This window comes from Neofelis nebulosa, chromosome X, assembly GCF_028018385.1.
Source record: "Neofelis nebulosa isolate mNeoNeb1 chromosome X, mNeoNeb1.pri, whole genome shotgun sequence".
NCBI lineage: Eukaryota > Metazoa > Chordata > Mammalia > Carnivora > Felidae > Neofelis > Neofelis nebulosa.
Window position 1 is genome coordinate 31,824,665 of NC_080800.1, and position 26,519 is coordinate 31,851,183.

General features: G+C 38.0%; 1 protein-coding gene across 1 annotated transcript in view; it reads left to right on the top strand.

The window, feature by feature from the left end:
* Positions 1–26,519, top strand: part of CFAP47 (cilia and flagella associated protein 47) — a 540,470-nt gene that overhangs the window by 197,749 nt on the left and 316,202 nt on the right. Inside the window, exons 31-33 of the mRNA XM_058712583.1 lie at positions 6,812–6,893; positions 8,427–8,513; positions 18,432–18,624. Coding sequence (XP_058568566.1) covers positions 6,812–6,893; positions 8,427–8,513; positions 18,432–18,624 — 362 coding nt within the window. The remainder of the gene's footprint in view (positions 1–6,811; positions 6,894–8,426; positions 8,514–18,431; positions 18,625–26,519) is intronic.

Here is a 26,519-nt window from a genome sequence, read left to right on the forward strand (position 1 = left end):
GTTGGCAGATTGGGTTTCTTCTGAGGCCTCTTTGCTTGGCTTGGAGACAGCCACCTCCTCTCTGTGTCCTCACATGGTCTTCCCTTTGTGTACACACACCCCTGGTGTCTGTGTGTCCAAATTTCATCTTCATATAAAGGACATCAGTCAGATTGGATTCGGGCCCACCTAATGGCCTCATTTTATCTTAATTACCTCTTTAAAGGCCTTAACTCCAAGTATAGTCCAATTTTGCAGTACCATGTTAGGGTTTCAACATATGACTTTTTGAGGGGACACAATTCAGCCCATAACAATGCCATATGTCTTGTAAAAACTATTTTGAAAACAGGTATTATAGTTTGTAATAAATTTATCACTCTATTTGAAACAATATGCTTAATTTTTTTTTGTCATTTGTGCCTGTTATGGAGTTAATTGGGTGTCCCTGCAATTTATTTGTTAAAGCCATACCCCCCAGTGCAACTGTATTTGGAAACAGGACCTTTAAGAATGTAATTATGGTTGGGGCACCTGGATTGTTCAGTAGGTTGAGTGTCCGGCTCTTGAGTTCAGCCCAGGTCATGATCTCATGGTTCATGAGTTTGAGCCCCACATTGGACTCTGGGCTGACAGTGCAGAGTCTGCTTTGGATTCTCACTCTCTGTCCCTCCCCTACATGTGAGGGATCCCTCTGTCTTTCTCTCTCAAAAATAAAATAAATATTAAAAAGAAAACAATGTAATTATGTTTAATGATATCATAAAGATGGGATGCTAAGCTGTCTGCAAGCCAGGAAGAAAGGGCTCACAGCCAACCAAATTTTCTAACATTTTGTTCTTGGGCTTCTTGTCTCCAGAAATGTGAGAAAATAAATTTCTGCTGTTTAAACTACCCAGCCTGTGGTATTCTGTTATGACAGACTGAGCAGACTAACACAGTGCCTAGTATTCTTTGATATGATTTCATTTATTTATAACCATTAATCGTTTTTATGATGTCATTACCTTTCACTGAAAAAATAAACTTTTTTTTATTATTTCCATAATATAAAACTAAAACAAGCAGAACAAAAACACTATGTACCTAGCATTGAAACTGCAATGTAGGTTATCATATAATCTAAAACTATTGTAACTGTTACTTTCCAATACCATTGATTTTTAAATAAATTTTTCATTCACCAAAATAAATACGCTGAGAAAACCAACTCACTCTGCTTTATACATAAATGTAATTCCATTTGTTATTTCATTTCTTTTATCTTGAAAAACTTTATACCCTTCTTACTTATGCATGACCACTATGGTATCTTATTTAATGGAATGGCATCTAAGAATAAAAATATTTCAAAGCAGCAGTCTAAGAGTGGTTCTGGAAGAATGCACTGATATTGGGTACAAGAGCATGGCTTTTGAATTAGGTAGAGATAGGCTCAAATTCTAGCTCTTTCGTACTTCTGTGAATTTACACAAGTTAACCCGTTTAAGCTTCAATTTCCATATCTGTGAAGTTGAAGATGATAATTCCCAAACTTAACTGGTTGATAAAACAATTAAAAATATTAAATATGTATTACATGACACATAGTAGATTATGATGATGATTAATTTAAATGAAATAAGTTGTGATCTATGGGTTTCATATGCTAAAATGTTTTCTTATGTTTCTTCAATATGGTAGCCATTAGTGACATGTGGAAAACTGACTCTTGTGATATCGTTATCACTGAAATACAATATTTTAGTTTAGTTTAGTTTATTTATTTTGAGAGAGAGGGAGAATGGGGGAGAGAGAGCAGAAGAGGGGCAGAGAGAGAGGGAAAGGGAGAATCCCAAGCAGGCTCCGCACTGTCATCATGGAGCATGATACAAGGCTCGATCCCACGAACCCTGTGATCATGACCTCAGCTGAAATCAAGAGTCAGACACTTAACCGACTGGGCCACCCAGGTGCCCCCAAATAGAATATTTTAAAAGTCTGTACCTCTATAAGAAAGAAAAGTTTTATTGACATAAAACTGCCAGAAAACCAGTATTTATCAAGTGTGTCTTTATTAGATAAAATAGAAACTTTTAAAAAGTTTTTATAATTTTAAAATAGAAAGCACATGACTTTTGTTTTAATTTTGCTCTGTCCCACTCTTGGTCTTTGATGATTGATTTAAATAAAGTAAATATTTTAATTCAATAAGGCAAACATTCTTTTTTTAAATTTTTTTTTATTTTTTATTTTTTTTATTTTTTTATTTTTATTTTTTTTTTAATATATGAAATTTACTGTCAAATTGGTTTCCATACAACACCCAGTGCTCATCCCAAAAGGTGCCCTCCTCAATACCCATCACCCACCCTGCCCTCCCTCCCACCCCCCATCAACCCTCAGTTTGTTCTCAGTTTTTAACAGTCTCTTATGCTTTGGCTCTCTCCCACTCTAACCTCTTTTTTTTTTTTTTTTTTTCCTTCCCCTCCCCCATGGGTTTCTGTTACATTTCTCAGGATCCACATAAGAGTGAAACCATATGGTATCTGTCTTTCTCTGTATGGCTTATTTCACTTAGCATCACACTCTCCAGTTCCATCCATGTTGCTACAAAAGGCCATATTTCATTTTTTCTCATTGCCACGTAGTATTCCATTGTGTATATAAACCACAATTTCTTTATCCATTCATCAGTTGATGGACATTTAGGCTCTTTCCATAATTTGGCTATTGTTGAGAGTGCAATAAGGCAAACATTCTAATGACATTTTTATTTTAGAAAGTTAGTTGTGTTTATCTCTTTTAGAAGGGGTTAATTATAATTATTTACAAAAAAAGTGTATTTTAAAATCTATTGAAGTGTTACCTATGAACAGAAGAAAAAGGGTCAGACGCTTAAATAAATCTTTATTGTTTGTGCATTATAGAAATGAAACAGTTTTCTGATAACTTTAGTAAATTATATGGTACTCAAAATCGTCATCTTATTGTTGTAGCGCTGATGTTGGTACAGCTCCCAGTAGTGTTGACACTAACATGGATGGTTTCTGTTTTGACATTTTATGATGTGAGGACACAAGTATGGAAGAATGATTTTGGAGTTAATGCCAAGCCATTCAAATTTATTGCTTTTTTATTAGCAAATACATGCTTATCAGGATATGTTGGCTATGATAAAATCCCTCAACATTTCAATGGTTAATAAAATTGGGTCATTAATCCAAGATACATGCATATGTTTCATTATGGAAATAAATACATTAAATTCAAAAAATCATAAATGTTACAGTGAACAATTACAGTATACAAGTGAAATTATATTGGTTTTATGCAATAAATGAGAAATTCAAAAATCTTTGGAGATCAAGTTGAGGATTTAATAACTCATTACATCTAATTTATTTTGTTCTACTTAGTGTAAACTTGGAAGAAATATGTAAATAGAAAACCTAGCATGTAAAAGTGTAATCAAATCAATTATGAAAGTCAACTCTCTATAATACTGATCAGACATAAAATCTATTGACAAAGCACAATCATTAATACTGTCTTAGGGACTGATGAAGTTAGGATTTAAGATAGATTCCAAATGAAAAGAAGAAAACGAGTCTCTTACATGGGAGGAAAAATAATTTTCCCTTGACCCTTCTAGATTCTTGGCTGAGATTTCCCCCCCAACCTGCCCTGTAATATAAAGACCGGAGGAAAAAATATTGTGTATGTTAAGTATAGTAGCCCCCCAAAGATTTGAGACTCAAAAGAAAGCCTAAAGATGAGACTTCTATACCATTCTGAGCTAAGGAAAAGAATAGGAGTCTAGGGCTTTCAAGAGGGAAGGGGGCCAAGATGGGGAAGACGTAATTCTTTGCAAAGGTGAGAGGAGGAAATACTTGTTACACAAAGGTTGCCCTGTCATGCAGATAAATCTTTCAATTGAAAAAGTTATCTATTTCCCTGCAATAGCTCTCTTCCTGGTACAGGCCCCTTTTCTAATGTAAATTTCCTTTCTAAAGATATGTTTTCCTTTACAAAAGGGTGACTTCTACTCTGTTTTTTTAGAGCTTCTCCTCTCCTGCAGTTTCTCAAAATAATTGGTGTGCCAAAGAAGTATATTTTCCAGTGGCATATTCTGCTAACCTTCACTTCATAACAGTGTCTGTAAAATTCGGTGAAAAAATAAAATTCACCTGAGTAAATTTTAAAGCTCTTATCAGTTTTATTCAGCAATTCATGAATCGGGCAGCATCCAATCTAGCAGATAGAAAAAAGCTCTGAAGAGCTGTACAAGTCAAGAGATTTTATAGGCAGAAGGAAGCAAGAACAACGGAGTTGTGCTTAGGCAATGGGGGCGGGGGACAGAATGTTCCATCCCAAACTGTGCCACTTTGGCATGGGGATTGTTTTGAGCTGAAAGCAAGTGAGACCCAGCAGACAGGAAAAGCTTTTTACCTCACCCTTAACTGTCTACACGAATTTACATAAAAGTTTGTACCAGGAAGGGAGCTATTACCAGAGATAACTTTTCCTATCAGAAAGACTTAACTACATGGCATGACAAATGACTCTTTACCAAATATTTGCTCTTTTCATAATCCTGTGAATTTTCTCCCTCCCCTTGGAAGACCCAGACCCCTAACCCCTCTCCTTAGCCTCAACTGCCTGACTGCCTCTCAGTCTTCCTGTCTTTGTGGGGCTCCCATAGGTATGTAATTAAATCTGTTTTTTTTTCCCCTCTTCATCTGTCTGTCAATTTGATTATTGGATTAGCAAAAATACCTAGAAGGTTAGGAGGGAAAAGTTTTCAGTTCCTACAGCACAAAAGCAGATTGGTTATTGCAAAGTTACTTTGTCTAGGAGTGATGGTAGGGATCTTTCAGGCAGATTACCTAGCTAATGCTGCTCAGGCATTTCTGAGGGACTGCTTTCAGATCCCCTTTCTGGGAGAGCCGAAATCATAATGAAGTTAAATCTCACTTTTGGGGACATGGAGTTTAGCATAACTGACTGCATTTGGGGCTTGTTGTCTTTAATATTGCAAAATATTCATTTCATTCTTCATCCTCAACATTTTACTGAGGGCCGATTCTCTGCTGGACACTATGGCATACTGAAATGAATACCACACGGTCTCCTTCCTTACGAAGTTCTCAGTTTAATGTTTCCCTGATAATTTTTCTTAGACTTTCGGTAGCATTTAATAGAAGTGATGATTTCCTTCTGGAATCCCGTATTTGTTTTGGATGCAAGAAAGTATTCCAGCTTCTGCATGTCTCTGTCTTTGTTTAGACAGGCAGCTCAGAGACAGACACCACTGGGATTTCAACTTCATGGATCGTCATCTCATTTGAGTTCTTACATATGCTTTAGGTGGGCTACTCCTGCTAAGGAGTAGTGTTCCATTAAAATTAGATATTATTTAACTCTATAATAATTGCAGCCTAGTGAGGAATCATAGGAGTAATGTAGATGCAGATGGGAAATGCGTGACAATCAAACAGAATGGATGGCGTTTGACTTCTGAACAAAGGAGCTTTATGCATGCAGTATAATTTCTTCCACCAGCTTCCTCTGGCCCAAAGCCAAGGCCAACTTAATCTCTCTAAAACTCCTCTCTTTGCTTCCATCCCCACTAGGGTTCCCTTTCTCACTTCTTTTTTCTCATTCATCTGTGCTACCTTCAAGCTTTGAGCTTATAGAATTATCTTGAGATTCCTTTCCACCTTTTCTTTTTCCCACTTTTCAGTGGTTACAGGACTGCAAAACATCTACAGAGCTGAGTACTAGAGGTGGCATTCTCTGACAAATACTTATCGTGGATGGCATTCTATGGTCACTAAATGAGTTAGACTTGAACATTTAAATCCCCACTAGGAAGCACTCCTGCCCAAACCGTATTAGATTAAACTTCGTTAAAGTGGTTCTGCTGGTGGTAGACATGAATATGAAGACCTTGAATTAAAATATTTCAAGAAATATGACAGTTAAAAATATAATCTTGAATGTGATAAATTCTATACATATGAATATATATGCCTTTAAATGTATAAAATAATATTAAATAGATATTTGCTGCAACAGATATACTACTACAAGTTTATATAATCAGAGAAGCCAGAATTTTTGGATATTCTCTGGAAAAATAGGTGATAAATTGTGTTACATTTGGGGTTTTCTATTTTCAGGTATATGTTGTGATAGGCATTTACTAAGCATTGGGTGACTAATGATCTGTTAGATGCTTTATTGTGTTCAAACATTTCCTGGATACTTTTCAGTTTTATAATTTTTTTTTTAAGTTTATTTATTTTGAGAGAAAGAGAGAGAGAAAACACAAGTGGGGGAGGGGCAGAGAAAGAGAGGAAGAAAGAAACAATCCCAAGGAGGCTCCTTGCTGTTAGCATGGGGGGCTCAAACTCATGAACTGTGATATCATGGCCTGAGCTGAAACCAAGAGCCAGACGCTTAACCAACTGAGCCAGCCAGGCACCCCTCAATTTTATAATGTCATACAGCAATAAAATGGTTAGTGTCTTGGCAATAGGAGTCAAGTCATATAACTCTGTGTTCTGTTACTTTTTAAGGATAGATGTGGCTGATTATAGGCAAGTGAAATTCTTAAGATTATAGAGTTGAGTAAGTTCTTTGTCATTATTAATTCTCTAAAGAAAGCATCATATGCACATTTCATTGTTAAGGGAACTGTTAAGACGATACAAATTTTAAATTTGAAAATTAAAATTCAATACACATTAAACTATATGACATTGAAATAATTGATGTTCAAATGCAAATGAAATACAAACCATTGAGTATTCTATCATAATAATTTGGACTTTTTATTTTATTTTAGCGCTCAAGGAGCATGTATTTCTCATGTGTTGCCAGAATTTCTGCTTGAACCAGAAGATTATAAAAAGTGGCTTGAAATTACAGTAAGGGAATACAATTTCTAGAACAATCTACACAGTTATTGAATTGACTGATTTCTGGTCTTCGTTAGAAGATTTCATTTTAAAATCTTGGTATTTTTATTTATGAAATGTCCTATGGATTCTGCTTCTCTGCAAAGCCTATGTGTGTGTGTATAAATATTAAGAACAAACATTTAAATATATGTGTATACATATACACACACAGACATGTTTTTCTGTCTGTCTAAAAGTTTTTATGGAGTTCCTGTTGTCAGAGAACAAGAATATCCTGTCCCCTTCAAGGTCCTTCTAGCTAGACTGAGAATTAAATTGTCATGAGACAGATTAATAGGAGAAAATAAAATTTACTAGCAGACATAAGGGGAATCCACATAGATATGGAAATTCCAAAGAGAGGCAAAATGAGGTATAAAAGTCATCCTGAACTAAGGAGAAAGGGGGTAGGGGTCTGGGACTTTAGAGAAAAGGAATGTACTTCACAATGTGATAAGAAGAGTAGATGTTTGGTAATTAGGTGTTTGCCCTGCCAGACAGATGGGCCACTCATATAAAAATTTATCTCTGCTAACAACCTTATTTTGATAGAGATACCCCCCCCGCCCCCCCCCCCCCTCCCACCACCACATACAGACTCTTCTGTGAGTTAAGGGAGGGGAAAAATTTCTCTTGAACCCACAGGACCTGGGTTTTGGGGGGACCTGTCCCAAACCCCTTCAAACTTGATCTTTGTGCCAAAGTGACCCATCTTGGGGCAGCCTCCCCTCGGACCCTACACTGTGCAGAAATGATTACATGGCTTTCTTAAATATATAATTGCTTCTTTTATTGGATCTAATAATGGAGAATAGTTTATTCTTTTGTAAATGATTTTTTAAAGGAAATTTTTAGAATATATATCTTCTAAGGAAATACTGGTTGAATTTCCCTACCACTTGCCATTTCCCTTCATTTCCCTTCTTCATTTAAAGGGGAGAATAGGCAGAAATTAAGCAAAATATGCCCAGTTGTTTTCAAAGTACACAGTTCATTTTATGGAAACCTGCTGAGAAGGGGAATTGCTTGGAGAAGCCTACAGGCTTTGAGGCGACTCTCCTCTCACCACATGACGTGATCAGGAGAACCAGGGGCCTGTCCTTTGACACTGGTGAGTTCCGGTGGCTTAGCCAAAGACCATGTTCCTTTTTGGGGCTCAGAGCTCAGAGTAACTTCGCATTTCATTCTGCCACTTCTGCCACAGAATGAGCTAGTAGATACGGTGAATGGATAAATCTCTGACCTCAGTAAGGGGCTGTGTGTTCCAGAAAGTTACCTCTGTTGATAGTTTCTTTTATTGGTACATGGAGAATTAGAGATCTTGATGAATGTATAAATAGAACATGCAAAAGTTTGTAAAAAGAAAAAAAAACCCCTTATATGCTACGTGGTTAAAACTTTGGACTTATATTTGCCTTACATTTTTACTAATATTGTAATATTTTATTTTTTTTAACTCTTCCACTAAATACCTTGCCTGTGTGTTCCTGTGCGCCTAAGGAAAAACCTTCTATTGTTATAGAGATGACTCGGTTTGAAGCCTGGAGTAAAGGGGCATGGACAGATGTATTCCTTCAGATATACAAGGTAACATTTCCAGGCTTGTTCACTGCTAGGGTATTTTGGTTGATTTATATGAATAGTGTATTAGTTAAGGTATAGGTAATGATCCTGATTAAAGAATTCAAAAGCACAGTGGCTCAAATAAGGTAGACATTTTCTTTTTCTTTCTCATGGAACAATTGAGAAGTAAGTGCTTTAGGGATAGTACGGTGTCTCTTCCACGCAAAGTACTGGGCTTTCATTGTGGTACAATTTCTCAGAACAAGGAAGAAAGAACACCTGCAAGAGTAGTGGAGGAAAAGTAAATACTGTTTAAGGCTGTCACCCAAAAAGTGTATCATTTCTGTTGGGCAGGATTTACTCACATGATGGTACCTAGCTGCAGGGCATGTTGAGAAATGTAATCCCTAAAATAGGTAGCTACTGTCATATTCTGGTACTAAAAGGAAGCATTAGGGGCATCTGGGCGGCTCAGTCAGTTAAGCATCTGACTTTGGCTCAGGTCATGATCTCGTGGTTCATGGGTTTGAGCCCCACGTCGGGCTGTGTGCTGACAGCTCAGAGCCTGGAGCCTGCTTTGAATTCTGTGTCTTGCTCATGCTCTGTATCTCTCTCTCTCTCTCTCTCTCTCTCTCTCTCAAAAATAAACATTAAAAATAAACAAATAAAATAAAAGGAAGCATTCATTAAAGAATGGATGATACAATTATGGTTTGTACTTCTAGTACATACTAGACTCTTGCTATAAACGTTATTCTGGGAAGATATCCACTAGGAATCCACGTCAGTAGGTAAGGCCAGGTTTTGAGGAGACTCTCCAATTTACCTCATGCCAAGTTGCATTTGTAGGTAGATTAACATAGCATAAATTATGCCTTCACATCCTGCTTCTTTTTTGGATAAACAAAAAAGTTCTGAGAATCATTCCCTAGGCTTCTAAATGTGGCATGACAGATCTTGCCCACTAAGACTCGTGGGGGTTTTTGCTTTGTCTTCACAGATCGAAACCATAAGTAGGGTGAGCTGTGGAACAAGGGAGTTAAAATGAGGGAGAAGTTAAAAAGAAGCAGCAGTCACTGAAAGGAAAGGACAAAATTAATAACTAGAGAGTGTGTAGTTTATGTAAGACTCTTGTCATGAGATGCTTTTGAAAAGTTTATTTTATTTTATATTTTTTTAAGAGACAGGCTGCAAGTGGAGTTGAGGCAGAGAGAGGGGAGCAGAGGATCTGAAGTAGGCTCTGTGCTGACAGTAGCGAGCCCATTGCAGGGCTCGAACTCACCATCAGTGAGATCATGACCTGAGCCAAAGTCAGATGCTTAAACAACTGAGCCTCACAAGATGCTTTTTAAATGTGATATTGTTTAATCTTCACAAGCAGTAATCTCCAGTTGAGAGACAAGGAAACAAAAGTCTACAGGTACATGTACTATCTTCTAAGGTCACCTGATTTTAGCCATATAAAACCCTCTGATGTAGATGGAGCTTATTTCTTTCTTGTTCTCTGCAGATACTGAAGCCCCAGGTCCCCTTGCTCCTCCTCTCTGGTAGCCTAAATCCGCCACGGCACCCAGCTACCCAGCCTACCCTCTAGAGAGTTCCTTCTGCTGCATGATTCCTACTTACTCCTCTCCTCTTGTTCTTGTGTCAGCCAGCCCTGCCTTTTTTTAAAATTTTTTTGCCAGATGTCAAAGACAGAAATCCTGTTTTTCCTGGAGTAATTCCCTGAAGAATGTACAAGGGCATTCATGACTCTCAGCCAAACAGATTTGGAACATTTTCTTCTTTTTTTTCTTAACTCCAGGCTGTATCATCTATAATTTTGCTCACTAATAAAGAGGAGGAACTCTAAAACAGAAGGGAAGAAAATGCCCTACTTTATGGACAAACTAGTCCTGACATTGGGTCGTGGGCTTTCTTCACTCATTCATTTATTCACTCATGCATTGATGGATATGTTTAGTTCATCTTACCTGTCTTTCCCAACCTATAAGTCTATGAATTTAGAAGACAAGTATTGAGGTGCCTGGGTTGCTCAGTCGGTTAAGCATTTGACTGTTGATTCCCACTCGGGTCATGATCTCACGGTTCGTGGCTTTGAGCCCTGCATCGGGCTCCATGCTTACAGGGCAGAGCTGTCTTGAGATTGTCTCTCTCTTTACTCTCCCTGCTCTCTCTCTCTCTCTCTCTCTCTCAGGATAAATAAAAATTAAGAGAAATAAATAAATAAAATAAAATAAAAACTAAATATTATTTGTAAATTCAGAATTTGGTAGAGTGTCAGCTACATAGCAGATGCTCAATAAATACTTGCTACTTAACTATTAGGGTGCAGGCACTGTACTAGGCTCTGAGGGTGTAAACCGGATACAGTCTTTCTGTTCCAGGATTTTGTGTCCTGGAGTATATAAGTAACTAAAAATCTATAATTACATGGAAGCATGACAAATGCTATGATAAGGTAAGCCCAGAGCACTAAGGGTGAGTGCACCTAGAGAAGAACCTACCTTTCCTGTGCCTTGGGAAGGTTTCTGGGAAGACAATCAATTTAATCTGACTTTGATCCCAGTCACAAGTTAGATTGTAGTTGACTTTGTAAGCCAAACCAAGGAATCTGGACTTTTTGGATTTTAGCCCAGGGTCAGTACAGAGCTAGCAAAGGATGAGGTTAGCCTCCTCATGTTTAAACATGAGGTTGACATAATCAGCTTTGCATTCTAGACAAATCACACTCTGGTACAGTGTGGAAACTGTTTGGAGCTGTATTTAAGAGCCTGGTGCTGGGAATACTGGTAGTAGTGGGAAAGATAAGTAAGGGGCAGCTTTTGTAAATATTAGGAGTAGAAAACAGTAGGACTTGGTTAGTGAATAGATCTTGGGGCGGGGGGGGGGGGTGAAAGAGAGAGGTAAAAGATGACATTGGGTCTTGCTGAGGTGACTGAATGGAATTTGATGCCAGTCACTGAAATAACAAGGCAGTGGGGGTACTAACAGGACTTTGTTGGGTGTGGAGGATGAGATAGGGTAAGAGGGCATAATGAATTAATTTTCGTTGTGCTGTATTATGGTGCCCTGTGTCATTATGAAGTGGGTATATCCTTCAGTCAGGAAAGAGTTCTGGGTGGCAACGTATGTTTGGGATTCTTTGCTGATAAAGTCATAGGAATAGATAAGATTGCCCAATCACACAGAGCTGTGATTCTCCATGTATTGTGTCTAAAGCATGGATAGCTCTAGAAGCTCCAGTAAATCAGAAGTGGATTGGCAATTTCTCTTGTAAAAGCAAGCAGTGTTGTTGATGGGAGTTTCACAGGTTGGAAATAGATTGTGATTTTCACAATCCCTTTAGGTTCTTATTTTCTCCTTCGTAAAGGTCATGCATGCATTCCATGGCTGCCTTTGTCAGTTCTCCTTGGCTAGTAGTTTGGATAACGGAATATAGCTTGTCTCAACCATTTTGATTTTGTGGCAGTTGCTTATTTTTGCTTGTTAAATTTCCATGTTTAATTATTGCTATTTTCTTCCATTATATTCCTAATTCACAAAAATGTATTGATGGCTAAAAATGAGTCATTGAAGCACAAGCGAGATGAAAAACAATAACACAAACACTCAAATTCAGAATGCTGTTTTAAATGTAAATATATAAATAGGGCTCTCATGTAGATATAAAGGATAAATCTGTATATGCTGAAAGAAGTGCATGTGCTATTTTTACCGAAGAATCTGGAAAACAAAAAGGTGATTAATAATAAATATCTGAATAATAGATTTAGGTAAACAGTCTATTCATTTGTTCCCAGTGTCCTATCATAAGGGTTTTTTTTTTTAATAGTGGCACAACTCTGTAAAATATTTTGATATTTTTAAACAGACAGCAGTAATCTTTCCCGTTAATTAAACACATTTTCCCCAATTCAAAACTTCTGTTATAAAGTTGGAGTATTGCTAGTATTGCTAAAGGTAGGCAGGACCCCAGTTCTACTGAGGCATTATTTAGAATTGCATGCCTCTGTAGAAGACAAGCAAAGATAGCACAAGGGATCATATTTGTGAGGAAAACTGAAAATGAGCTTCAGTTAAATGTGATTGGGAAGAGTAAAATTGGTGAAGTTCTTTTCTTAAATGGCTTTGCGGGATGTCCCTTAATGTCAGTGGCATATAGTGTGGAAACTGTTATTCTCATATGTGGTAGCAAATATTGCATGTTTTATTTGGATATAAGGGAGCATACGAACACATTTGCAGGTGTGTGATAAATACATGTGAAAGAAGTAAATGATAACGTTTTGTTCTCTTTACCAAGGAAAGCCCATGCTCTTGGAAGAGTGATTCTTTGTCATTAATGTAAGATTAATTTGTAACGTAACCTGGAGGAAATCTGTTGGTGGTAGATATTGATAGACATTTAGCCATTGGTCACAAGAAAGGGTGTTGCAAATGAACCCTTATTCATAGGGAAATGTAGGTGATTAAAAATATGCTTCAGTTACAAAGTCATTTGTTAAAGGAAATAGAAAAAAATATAAATACTGTTAGGCTACTGAGTTACCTAATTGCTTCGCGATCTCTGTCAATTCAAGGTGTTTCTCTCCAATTTTGAGATGTGCTAGTTATGAAGGGGAGGTCACTCTCACATGCATTTTTCTTTTTTTTTTAATTTTTAAAAAAATTCTTAATGTTTACTTATTTTTGAGAGAGAGAGCGTGAGTAGGGGAGGGGCAGAGAGAGAGAGAGACAGAATCTGAAACAGGCTTCAGGCTCTGAGCTGTTAGCACAGAGCCTGATGTGGGGCTCAAACTCAGGAATGGTGAGATCATGACCTAGGCCAAAGTTGGACGCTTAACCAGCTGAGCCACCCAGGTGCCCCCCACGTGCATTTTTCCAACAGGAATGAGATTAAAAATAATATCTTCATAGCACTGATGTTTTTCTGTATTGTCATTTTCATTATTTTAAGTGGCTAGCTCAAATGATCCACCAGGTAATCCTATCCATGTTTTGGACATATACCTATAGGATTTGAATATCATGATTTTTAATATGGGAGAAATCACTAAAGCATCTAAAGTTTGGCTTTTTTCCAAGATTTATTGGAGAAAAAAATGTATTGAACTGTTGAATAGACAGATAGACTGAATATGATTGTGTAGTTTCTACACAGCTTGAGTTGATGATTGGGAGCTAAAACCAGCTTATGTGCTGCTCATGAAGGCTACGGACACTATTCTACTCTGTGTCTCAACAAACGAAGGGGGTATTTTTACTTTAAATAAGGGTACCATCAGGATGACAGTTTCTTAGAGCGTGTGTCATTTTCTAATTTGCACAAAGACACTGTATAGGTTATGGAGCTCCTGGTAGTGGAAGCTGAAGAAACTTTTCCCAAAGATGAATGCCATTGAAGAGTAGAATACTATTTAATGCTATTGCCTGAGTTTCTTTACCTTTGGCTTTTGAGTGTGGTATGTTCATCAACCAGCTTGGCATTTGCTTGTTATTTGAAAGTAGATGAAGTAGATTTCAATAAAAAAATAATCTCTATAATTTCAGGCTTCATGTTGGGCCTGACTGTCCAAAACAATCAAAATGAGCACCTATTCTATGAACCTGTAATTATGAGGTAGGATTTTCTCATTTAGTGGAAATAGAGAGTAAGAAAAGAAATTACTGAATATATAAAGTGATATAGAGCTCAATACATCCATCATCTAGGTAGATGTAAATACCTTGATAGAGTGTAACAATATCATTCATCTCATTGATATTAGGCTACACTTATTCTCATTACTACTACTAACATAATGTTCTGAATATTATGTTGAATCTTTATTTTTTAATTACAACAATTAGTGATCTTTCTTAATGCATATTTAGTGGTTTCTGGGAGATAAAATTGGGAGAAACACACCTATAAAATATGAAGAAAAGATGGCATGAGAAACCTGATATCAAAGAAACCCAGTATTTAAATAGGTAAGGGAAGAGAATCCTGCAAATGAGCTTGAAATACTGCAAAAAGATAGCATTAATACTTTATGACATGATGAACAAGGAGGGAAGAAAGCCTTTGAGGGAGGGCGTGGTATCAGATGAAATTCATACCAAATGAAATTGAGAGGTTGCTTAAGAGAATGATTAAAAATTCCCTGTTGTAGAGGCACCTGGGTGGCTCAGTCGATTAAGCGTCCGGCTTCAGCTCAGGTCATGATCTCATGGGCTGTGAGTTGAAGCCCCGCGTTGGGCTCTGTGCTGACAAGTCAGAGCCTGGAGCCTGTTTCAGATTCTGTGTCTCCCTCTCTGCCCCTCCCTCACTCATGCTCTGTCTCTGTGTCTCACAAAAATGAATGAACGTTAAAAAAAATTCCCTGTTGTATTGGACAACAAAGGCACTTTCAGGGTGTGGGAGTAGTAATGTGTTGGGGGAAGGTTATTAGGTGGACTTTGGTTTGATGAACAAAAGGAATGAAAGTGGAGAGCATAAGGGTAGAAAACGCCTTCATGATTTATAACTGGTAGAGGGAACAGACAGAAGAATCAGGGGAATCCAAGTTTGGGAGCTTTTAGAGAGCTGAGTGTAAGTGAGCATGTTTTGATATTGCTGAAAAGGAACTGCTGAGGAGAGATAAATTAAAGATCCAAAAGCTAAAAAAGGCAACTGATGCAGGAATCTCCAGAAGAAGATAAGTAGGTTTGGTATCTAGTGCAAGATAAGGGATAGCTCATCCATTGTTGCTGTAGAGAAGGAAGAAAAGTGAGTGCAGACGCAAGAACTTTGGGACACGTGGTAGGATACTGCACTGTTCTCATTTAATATGTCAGCCCTTTGCTCTTTGAAGTAGTGATGAGGGATCTTCTGAGAAAAACTAGCATATATGCTGAGAGGGGAGGAGATCTGGTGAGAGATGATTAAGGAGCCAGGAGCCACTATGGGTAATAGGGGTGAGAAGACAAGGGAAACAGATCTCTGGGCCTGCAGGGCTTTATGTTTAATTTTTTTTTTTTTTTTTACATTTATTTACTTTTGAGAGACAGAGAGAGACAGAGGATAAGTGGAAGAGGGGCAGAGAGAGAAAGAGACATAGAATCCGAAGCAGGCTCCAGGCTCTGAGCTGTCAGCACAGAGCCTGATGCAGGGCTCGAACTCACGGACTGTGAGATCATGACCTGAGCTGAAGTCGGGTGCTTAACCAACTGAGCCACCCAGCCGCCCCAGGGCCTTATCTTTAAATCAGAAACAGGTGCATCTCAGTTTTCCTGGAATCCCTGGCAGCGATCTCTGTGGATGGTTTATGCAGTGCCTAGGAGCCCAGGTCAGATTGCTGCTGTGCCTTCCACCACCAGCAAACTGCCTTGTAGCTTGTCTCCTCTTTGAGCTTTCTCTCTACCTCCTGTCTTAACTGAAGCTTGTGTCTTCACCCCGAGATCACTTCCAGGTGGGCCTCCTTAGTAGGGGCTGTGGATGAACAAGCTTGAATGCTTCTTTTAAAATTTTCTTTTCTGGGGGCGCCTGGGTGGCGCAGTCGGTTAAGCGTCCGACTTCAGCCAGGTCACGATCTCGCTGTCCGTGAGTTCGAGCCCCGCGTCAGGCTCTGGGCTGATGGCTCAGAGCCTGGAGCCTGTTTCCGATTCTGTGTCTCCCTCTCTCTCTGCCCCTCCCCCGTTCATGCTATGTCTCTCTCTGTCCCAAAAATAAATAAAAAAAAACGTTGAAAAAAAAAAATTTTCTTTTCTGGAGCACCTGGGTGGCTCGGTTGGTCAAGCATCCGACCTCACCTCAAGTCAGGGTCTCATGGTTCATGAGTTCAAGCCCTGCAGCTGGTTCTCTGCTGTCAGCACAGAGCTTGCTTTGAACCCTCTGCCCCCTTCTCTCTCTGCCCTTCTTCTGCTCACACGTGCTCTCTCTCTCTCTCTCTCTCTCTGTCTCTCCCCCCCTCCCCCTCTCTCTCCCCCTCTCTCTCTCTCTCAAAAAAAAAAAATTAAAATGTTTTTCTTTCTCTATTCCTTTTTAAAAATTTATTATTGTTTTTCTAGTTCTTAGTCTATGGAATTAAATTGTATTCTCTTTACAACAAATTTGTGATCTTGATAGTATTTAGACCTAAATGACTGCAAGAAATTTTGTTAGGGTGAGAAACATTTGTGGTATGTTTGAGCAATGTTTATTATATTCTTCCATTTAAACAGTATGACCAAGGGAAAGGTAAGCTTCTAAAAATTAAACTTTATCTGACTTTTGCAAATTCCTAAATTAATTGTGCCTTTTTGGGATACATTTTTAGTTAAGGTTTACCAGAATAATTTATACACAGTTGAGAACATTCTGTGAAATTGTAGCAGACTAATGAAATTAAAATTTCACCTCATGTCATCTACATGCTGTTCAATTTTTTCATGGGGAAGTACATCACATTTTTTCATTGCTATTCCATTTATTCATTATGAAACCAATCATTACTTTAAAAAAAATGTTTATTTATTTTATTTAATTGTTTGGAGATGGAGAGTGAATTGGAGAGGGGCAGAGAAAGAGGGAGAGAGAGAATCCAGAGCAGGCTCTGTGCTGTCAGTGCAGAGCCCAACACAGGGCTCGATCTCACGAGTCGTGAGATCATGACCTGAGCAGAAACCAAGAGTCAGTCACTTAACCAACTGAGCCACCCAGGTGCCCTTAATCATTACTTTTAAAATATTATTGTCTTTAAACATGGTTGAATAATATAAGGGCATTTCCTGGTGGAATAACAGCTTGAATTTTAGGCCACACAGAAAAACTGACAAATGCAGGTGTAATATTACCTTGTTCTTGGAAACTTTGGAAAAGGAATTAACTTTGGTAACATTTTTTTTTAAGTTTATTTATTTATTTTGAGAGAGAAGAAGAGAGCTTGAGCAGGTCGGGGGCAGAGAGAGAGAAAGAGAGAGTCCCATGCAGGTTCCATGCTATTAGCGCAGAGCCTGATGCAGGGCTCAAACTCACAAACCATGAGATCATGAACTGATCTGAAATCTAGAGTTGGACACCTAACGGACTGATCCACCCAGATGCCTCATGTAGCATGTTTTAAATTGTTTTTCTACCTTTTACACTTTACCTTCTTAAATATTTTGAAATTCAGTCATTTTGGATTAAATATCTTTCTAAATGCACTTTAACTAGAGATTGCATTGCTTCGTTGTCATGTCCCTATTTCCAAGCACAGTAAGTGGCTTTGTGTCATGCACTCAGTACATAAGAATTGAATGAAGGAATGGATATACACCTTCTTACCTTTAAACTAGAATGCAGTTTGTGTTTGAAACATTTGTATTGCCTCAGTATCTAGTACAGAGGTTACCACAGGATTCTATACGGGCAATTTCTCCTCTACCTGGTGCTCAGACACTTAGATTATTTTTTGCCTTTTAATAGTTTGTCTTTAATCTCTTGTCATCTGACTATTCTCTCTTGCTTTTCATCACTGTTATCAATGTGCCTGCTTACAGTAATTCTTTTCCTATTGTTATTTCTTGTGGCCTGGGAAATTAGATATCCCACTTACAACATTTTTCTATAAAATAATAGGCTTGGACTTAAAATGCACAAACAGGTTTTTATAAATTAAGGGAGAGACAGTTACCTTGCAGACTTTGAGACTTCACAGATTGTAGCTCAGGATATTTACATATGCATTGTGCATATTACATATGCATTGTGCTTGCTGGCCCGCCTCCTTGAGGATTTCAAACAAAGGTGAAATTTGGACAGGCGAGTTGTGAGTTGTTATCGCATTGCTGTGACTCGCATCTTTATTGTAGGGCTTTTCCGATGCCTTCTTTTACTCTTGAATGGATGTAATCAACCAGAAAATACTGATGCCTTCCTTTATTTACTCTTCAAATATTAATTTTTAATTTTGCCATTCAGGTCTAGAAAAAGTTCTGTCTTTTTCCCAATTTCAGGTTCTGGTACTATCCCGGGTTGTACCACACTGCAGCAGTAATCTGCCCCCCATTCATGTGCAAAATTCACCAAAGGTCAATCCTTGTTTTGTATCCAGCAACATATATTCGAGTTCTGAAAGGATTCTGCTTAATTGGATGAACACAAATTATGAGAATGCCCGACATATTATATGGAAGAACTGTCCCAATGGTGAGCAATTTTTTTCTTTAAATAAATTATTACTAATTGTAGTATAACAACATAGAACTGGACTCAGAATCCATGGATTCGAGACCTGACTCTTTTCTGCAAAAAGGATTTCTTCATACCTTCAAGTTCAGTTTCCTTACATGTGAAATGGAAATAATAAAAGATGCTTCTTTAATTTATTTTGAAGAAGAAATGATAAAAATTTCATAGAGATGTTCTACAACTGAAAGATAGCCTTAACATCATTGCTGGCATTTTCAGCTCTATAAATTTAGGTGACACTGATCAAATCTTTTATGTACTTAGTTAATATCAAGTGGAATTTGATTAGAAAATGTCTTCCATGTCACTGTGACAGTCATGTTGGAAATCACTAAGTGCAATAATGCTTCATGAATCTAGGGGGAGGTTGGTCATATTAGGTCCAAGTACTAAGACTAGTTAATGGGTGTTCATACAGAGACCTGCTCCACTGTTTGGGTGGCCACTCCCTGGTTCTGTCCTTATGGAGTGAGGCTCTATAAACTTGCATCATAAGAGACTTCAGGGTTTTTTTTTCCTTTCAAAGTTCCAATTTGCTAGTATAGTGTATTTTTTTCCTTTATCATAAGCATCGATTGTAGTGACATGGAAGACAGAGTGCATGTTGGTTGTTTCTATGGCTAAAATTCAGCTCCCCCCTTCCAAGTACAAACAAACCTATTGAGTTCAGGATGGGTTGTGTTTTAATCATTTATTTTTTATGCTGAACTCTCAGAGTTTAAGCTTTAGAAGCAAGAAGATTTAAGAGTGTGATTTAAAATGAGGCTTTGCATTACAGTTGCTCTTAACTTGAAGGCATTACTTTAGCAAACATAGTGACATCAAGATTAAAATAGATATAGTGATACATTGGTATTAGGCAACAGTAAACATAGAATATTTTAGTAACTTCTAATTGACATGCTGATAATATCAAAACAATTGAATAAGATTCATATCTTATAAAACTGTATCTGGCCTTTGTTCAAAAAACAAAGTACAAATAATTAGGTTACTAAGGAGTAACACTTTAACCAGAGTAGTATAAAATATGTACGTATGTTAGAAATTAGTATATTCATTTGTTGGAAATTTTTTATGATTCTGTTTTTTTTTTTTTTTTTTTTAATTTTTTTTTCAACGTTTTTTATTTATTTTTGGGACAGAGAGAGACAGAGCATGAACGGGGGAGGGGCAGAGAGAGAGGGAGACACAGAATCGGAAACAGGCTCCAGGCTCCGAGCCATCAGCCCAGAGCCTGACGCGGGGCTCGAACTCACGGACCGCGAGATCGTGACCTGGCTGAAGTCGGACGCTTAACCGACTGCGCCACCCAGGCGCCCCAATATGATTCTGTTTTTACCAACAAAACTGTCTATGCAAGTTAATTGCAAAGAGTTTGCTGCATTTTTTTAGAATAATACATTACAGGCACTGGCCTCTTTCTTGTTTTTTTTTGTTTTGTTTTTTAAACTCTGAGTTTTATGGCTTTACAAAGCCTTTTTTTGTGTTCCCTTCTACTTCCTTCTGCTTGGAGCATTATTTTTCTAGATATCTTCATGATTCTGTTTCTCACTTCATTCAAGTCCCTGCTCACATATCACTTTATCTGTAAGATATCGCAATACCCTCCCTAAAATAGCATGTCCTTCCATCCTTCTCTTTCTTCCTCTTTCTCAATAGCTTTTTTTCCAAATTATATATATAAAATCGAGAGTCTGTTTCCTCTAGTAGAATGTAAGCTTCTTAACAGAAACACTTTTCTCTGTTTTGTTGTTCACTGGTGTCTCAGAGCTTAGAACAGTGCCTGGAAGATAACAGATACCAAACACTGTTTGAGGAAATAAATGAATGCAGAAATGTGTGAATAAAGAGACACATTCAGGTTTCATACATTTTTCTACTCTATTCCAGATAATTGAGTATATATTAGCTTACCAGTTTGTACCTTCTGGTACATATTGCAGGAGTCAGGTTGAATGGTTGGGGTAGGAGGAGGCACTTTCCATGTTAACATGTACCTCACTACAGGTCTGTGTGCTTAGTAACTGTGAAAGTGCACGAGGAGAAGCTCTGTGAAACATTTCACTTTGGTTAACTCAGACTGAGAAAAAGTCCTACTCCATTCCCCAGAATTATATCCGTCAACATTGATACTTATTCTACAGATCATCGCTCTGCTGGTAAAATCTGACCATGCTCACAACTTGGTGCGGTGGTGTTGTGGAGGGTAAAAGGATAGGGCTGCACCCCATACCTTTTGATTGAGAAACTCTTGAGGGTGAGGCCCTGCAATCTTTGTTTTATTAAGCCCTCCATGTGATTCTTCTTTTTTTTAATGTTTATTTCTTTTGGAGAGAGAGACAGAGACAGAGACAGAGACAGAGACAGAGAGAGACAGCAAGCAGGGGAGGGACATAGAGAGAAGGGGGGCAGAGAATCCAAAGTGGACTGTGTGCTGACAGCAGAGAGCCGGATACGGGGTCAAACTTACCAACTGTGAGATCCTGACCTGAGCCCAAATCAATAGTTGGATGTTTAATTGACTGAGCCACCCTTGTGCCCCATCTCCATGTGATTCTGATGCATACTAACCTATGAAGCAATTAGGCTATAGTATCACAAAAAGCGGTTTCATTAGTGCTTTTAAATTGTTCGCAGTGGGGCGCCTGGGTGGCACAGTCGGTTAAGCGTCCGACTTCAGCCAGGTCACGATCTCGCGGTCCGTGAGTTCGAGCCCCGCGTCAGGCTCTGGGCTGATGGCTCGGAGCCTGGAGCCTGTTTCCGATTCTGTGTCTCCCTCTCTCTCTGCCCCTCCCCCGTTCATGCTCTGTCTCTCTCTGTCCCAAAAATAAATAAACGTTGAAAAAAAAAAAAAAAAAAAAGAAAAGAAAAAAATTGTTCGCAGAATGGTATTTTTTTCACCAGTTATATTTCTTTAAAAAAATCTTTTTAATGTTTATTTCTGAGACAGAGAGAGACAGAGCATGAGGGGGGGGGGGGGCAGAGAGAGAGGGAGACACAGAATCAGAAGCAGGCTGCAGGCTCTGAGCTGTCAGCAAGGAGCCTGACGCGAGGCTCAAACTCACAAACCGTGAGATCATGACCTGAGCTGAAGTTGGTTGCTCAACCGACTGAGCCACCCAGGTGACCCTCACCAGTTATATTTCTGAAGTACCCCTCCTTTAAAAAACAATTCCTCTGAAGAAGTAATGGCTGAAACTTTCCTCCAAATTAATGTCAGACCTCAAACTACAGATCCAGGAAGTTTGGGGAATACCAAGCAGGATAAATATCAAAAAACAAAAACAAACAAAAGAACTTAATACCTAGGAGTATTATATTCCAATTGCAGAAAATAAAACATAAAGAATCTTGAAAGAATCCAGAGGAAAATAAGAAAACATCTTACCTATAGAGGAGCTAAGATAAGAATTACATCCAACTTCTCAGAAATCATGCATTCTGGGAGAGAGTAGAGTATTTAAAGTGTTGAAATGGAATAAAAGATACTAACCAAAAATTCTGTACCCTGTGAAATTATCTTTCAATAGTGAGGGAGAAAACATTGCAGAGAATAGACAGTGGACCTTGCCTATAAATTTTTTGGGTAAACTGATTAGTTGGCAGCCTGCAGAGTCATCCTTATGGGCATTGTGCCCTTGATCAGCCTGATGGGGGAGCACATGAATTTTCTAGTTGTTTGTGGCTTTCCCAGAAACTCTTGAGAGTTTAACAGTGTTGTCAACATGACAGGTGGCTTCCTTATTACATATCTGCTGAGGTCTTTATCAACACCTCCACCTCAGTCAGGTCAGGTCTGACATACATTTCTCATGAGAATTTCTTTGTAATGATGTAGGAACTAGGAAGGGTGTGACAAGTGAGGGAGTCTTCCTCTGTCAAGCAGAGTATGGAGTAGTAAAGGTGCAGTCAGTTTGTTCAAAGGCCTGGCCAACCAGGGCTTTGAGTATCAGTGCAATGTTTTAGGACTTCATTCTGTTGGCCTTGGAGAGTCATGGGAGTTGGCCAAGGTGATGACTGCTATGATAAAATGGGTGTTTGATCTGGTGGCCACAGCAAGTCCATGGAGTGAAGTGTGCTGAAGTCATATGCTTTTGATCAGCACACCCGAATTTAGCACTGAGGGGAGACTGAGATTTCTTAACCCTGCACTTTCTATGAATTTATTCAAGAGTACATGGTGCCAGGCAGCCAAAGTTTGGGAGTCTCCTTTCCTAACGATGTATAGTTGCTGGGAGACATTGTTAAAAAGTGAACAAAAACAAAAATAAGAATAAAGTTACCCATCTTATGTTTGAAAATTCTTTTTTGAAAAAATGTTTATTTTTGAGAGAGAGAGAGAGAAAGAGAGAGAGAGAGAGAGAGAGAGAGAGAGAGAGAGAGAGAGAGCATGAGTAGGAGAGGGGCAGAGAGAGGGGGAGACACAGAATCCGAAGCAGGCTCCAGGCTCTGAGCTGTCAGTACAGAGCCTGACATGGGGCTCGAACCCACTAACTATGAGATCATGGCCTGATCCGAAGTTGAAAGCTTAACCAACTGAGCCACCCAGGCACCTCTGTTTGAAAATTCTTAATATGTGTAATTTGTTCTAAGAGTTGTGAACGTCAAAAAGCATTTTCTGTGTAATAAATGAACACCTGTCTCATGTCAATAGGGGACCTTTTTAGGGCTTGCCAGATGTTACATTTGCCCTTATAGACTTATCCTCCTGTTCCTACTAGCTGTTTGTATTGTATGTGCTTAAGCCTTTTATCTTTAACACAATAGTTAATGTTTTTCAGTGATGAACCCTTTGTTCACACCTTAGTGACAGCATCTTCTTCAGTAGATCATGCCTGTGATAAAGTATCCTCTTTGTTACTCTTTTGGACCCTTTTCTTCAGTTGCTACATTTGATTGCTAATGGAAATTTTATCATCCTGTAATCACCTGGTGATTTTGAGAACAGCAACAGACCAGTTTTGTAACATAAAGTTTAATTTCTGAGAGGACTAAGTACTTTCATTTGACCGTACTTTTAACCAAATCCTGAGACTGGAACATTTTGAACTGTCTGTTCAAAGGAGCTTTGTTCTACAAAATAGTATCTATTATTTAACTGATGCTTATCTCAACATTTTTTTCGTGAAGTAACAATTGTAGTTCTTATGAATGGAAAATACTGTTTTCTTTTTATCATTATTTTTAGTAGAAAAGAGTTATAAATATGCTGGCAACATTTATCTTTTATTTTATGTAGTCTAAAGGTGCCCCTGATTTCATTTATCATGGAATAGTTTGTTAAAGTAAACAATATTCAATACACATTTGGCAAATTATACTGGCCTTTTAATGCTATCTATTCTTACACCTAATGTAGTGTTGAGGTCTTAAATCTTTATGCATTGGTTGTTTCAAATGTGTCTAATGTTCAACTTCATTAAACCAGAAAATAGTTTTTATTTACAAAGAACTTTATATTTTTTAACAAGTTCCAAATTAGACCTTTAATGTTTAGCAATAAATATTTATCATCAATGTTGCAAGCTTGAAATGCACATAGATAATAGAAATGGTATAATCTGGTATTTTAATGTTACATCTAGAATGTTTTATTTGGGAATGTGACTATCAGTCGGTGTGTAGAAGTCATGATTAGTGTGAAGCTCAACAATAAATTCAGAGAAATGCCAACCAGTCAAACAAATGTGACAATAGAAAGTTAAACCATTTCCAATGGATTATCAGTGTGGTTCAATAAATCAGGGCAAACCCAGGCAATAGCCACGTGTCCTGGAAAATGGAGGATGTAAAAATTCACCAACAACCAGACAACATTCTATCTCTGTCTTTCATTTTCATACCTAGTCAGTCAATGCTTTCTAGCCAGACACCACTAGGAAGTCATCCACAACTGAACAAATTCCTTTCAATGCTCATTGCAATGAGAGAGACCACACATTATGGAAAGTCATGGGGAATCTCATAATAAAGGATACCGTGGAAGACATTATGGGATTTGTGCACTGGCTAGGTAAATTGGGGACAGGTTCAAGGAAACAGGGATTCACCTTGACTGTATGCTATAAGGGGCAGTGGTAATTCTATGAGTAACTTAATAAATTTTATCTAGAGGGAATAAGACTATAGTGAGGCTAATTCTTGTAATTGGTAGAGAAGCACTGATCACTCATATTAGCCAGGAGAGGGGGATGTTTGGTATTGTCAATCTTAAAAACAAAATAGCCGATGATGTTATGGATCAGATGAGTTTGTTTGGGAATAGGAGAGGAATGACAGTTCTGGACAAGCCAACTGTGGCAAACTGTAGGCAAATATGAAGAGACAAAGGGAAGGTCAACTTTTACTAGGTTGAGGAGGAAATTGGGGAGGGTTGTTTTGAACAGAAATTCATTGGAGAAGAAAAAGAGTTTGAGGTTGTGGAAGTTTCCCTTGGTTACAGGCGAAAGCGCATTATTGCTGGGGCAGAGAGGCACCTTCCTTCTTTTTCTTAAAAGCAGGAGATAAAATGCTTCCTTTTTCTGCTGGTTTTGCAGGCTGCAGCAAGTGGTGTGGTACATATATTGATTCCCTCTTCAAAGCTTCCCCAACTCAATATTAAATGAAGTTCCCTTTCCTCGTTTTCACAGTATTTGGTAGTATGACAATTAAAGGACTAAAATTTTTACATATAATGGTTTATTTAATCGTCAAAACAAGCCACATGATCAGATAGCTGTTATTACTATTAACAGGAAAACTGAAGCAGAGAGGTTAATTTATTTCCCTAGGAAAATGTGGGATTTGAATCCAAGCAGTTTGACCTCCAAGGCTCATGCTAAGTACCACTGTGTGATGCCGCTGGTTCAAAATGTTAACTCTTCTTTAGCTGAGATCTGTGCAATGCTTGCAGATTCTTTCCTGATGTCCAGAGAGATGTCTCATTTCCTTTTTCATTCACAACAGTGGTTTTTCAAATCTGGATGCCATTTTGTAATCACCTGGGCAAACAAACAAACAAACAAACAAACAAATAAATAAATAAATGGGTGCCCCACGCCAGGGCAACTGAAACTGAATCTTTGGGGTATTGTCTGTACATGTGCGGCTTTTAAAACTTTTTAGAGGTTCTGATGCACAGTGAAGGTTAAAAACTCCACTGTGTGCAAATCTAGAAATAGGAAATAAGATGAAATAGTGCAGAGGTACCCTGTAACATAAATATTCATTGACCAAGAGAAATACTATTTCCTAAAGTATGTCTCAAATTTAAAAGATGAAACATATGAATAACATTCTGAATTCTGAGGATTTTTTGGTTTTGTTGTTATGCATTGTGATTTTACATAGCATCGAAAATCATTGCTATGACAGGTAGGATCATTCTTACTCTCATTTCCTCTCGCCTTTCTGCCTGAGTGTCATCATTTTGTTATGTTCATTATGCCTATATTGTCACTATTTATAACACTTATATTCGATTCTGTCAGTGTTCTGTTATGTGTCATTTTACCTGAATTCTCCAATTTTATTTATTTTTCAATTGAAATATTGGATGGCTGGATTTCTTAATTATTTTGTTTTTCTAAAAAAACTCTTTTTAAGGGTAAATATCTTCTTTTTTTAAATACGTGACTGACCTCTTGACTGGGAATAAAATTTGAGTGTTATTCTTTATTTTTCTCTGTGCTGTAGGGACAGTATTCCATTGTGTTATGTCTAGAAAATAGCTTGGAAAATTGGAGATCAGGCTGATAACTCCTACCCTATAAGTGACTTGCTTTGTTTGGCTCTAAGCTTTTTTATATTCACAAAATGGGTGGCGTGTACAAGAGGATGAAACCTGCTCAAAAACATTTCTTTTGTAAATT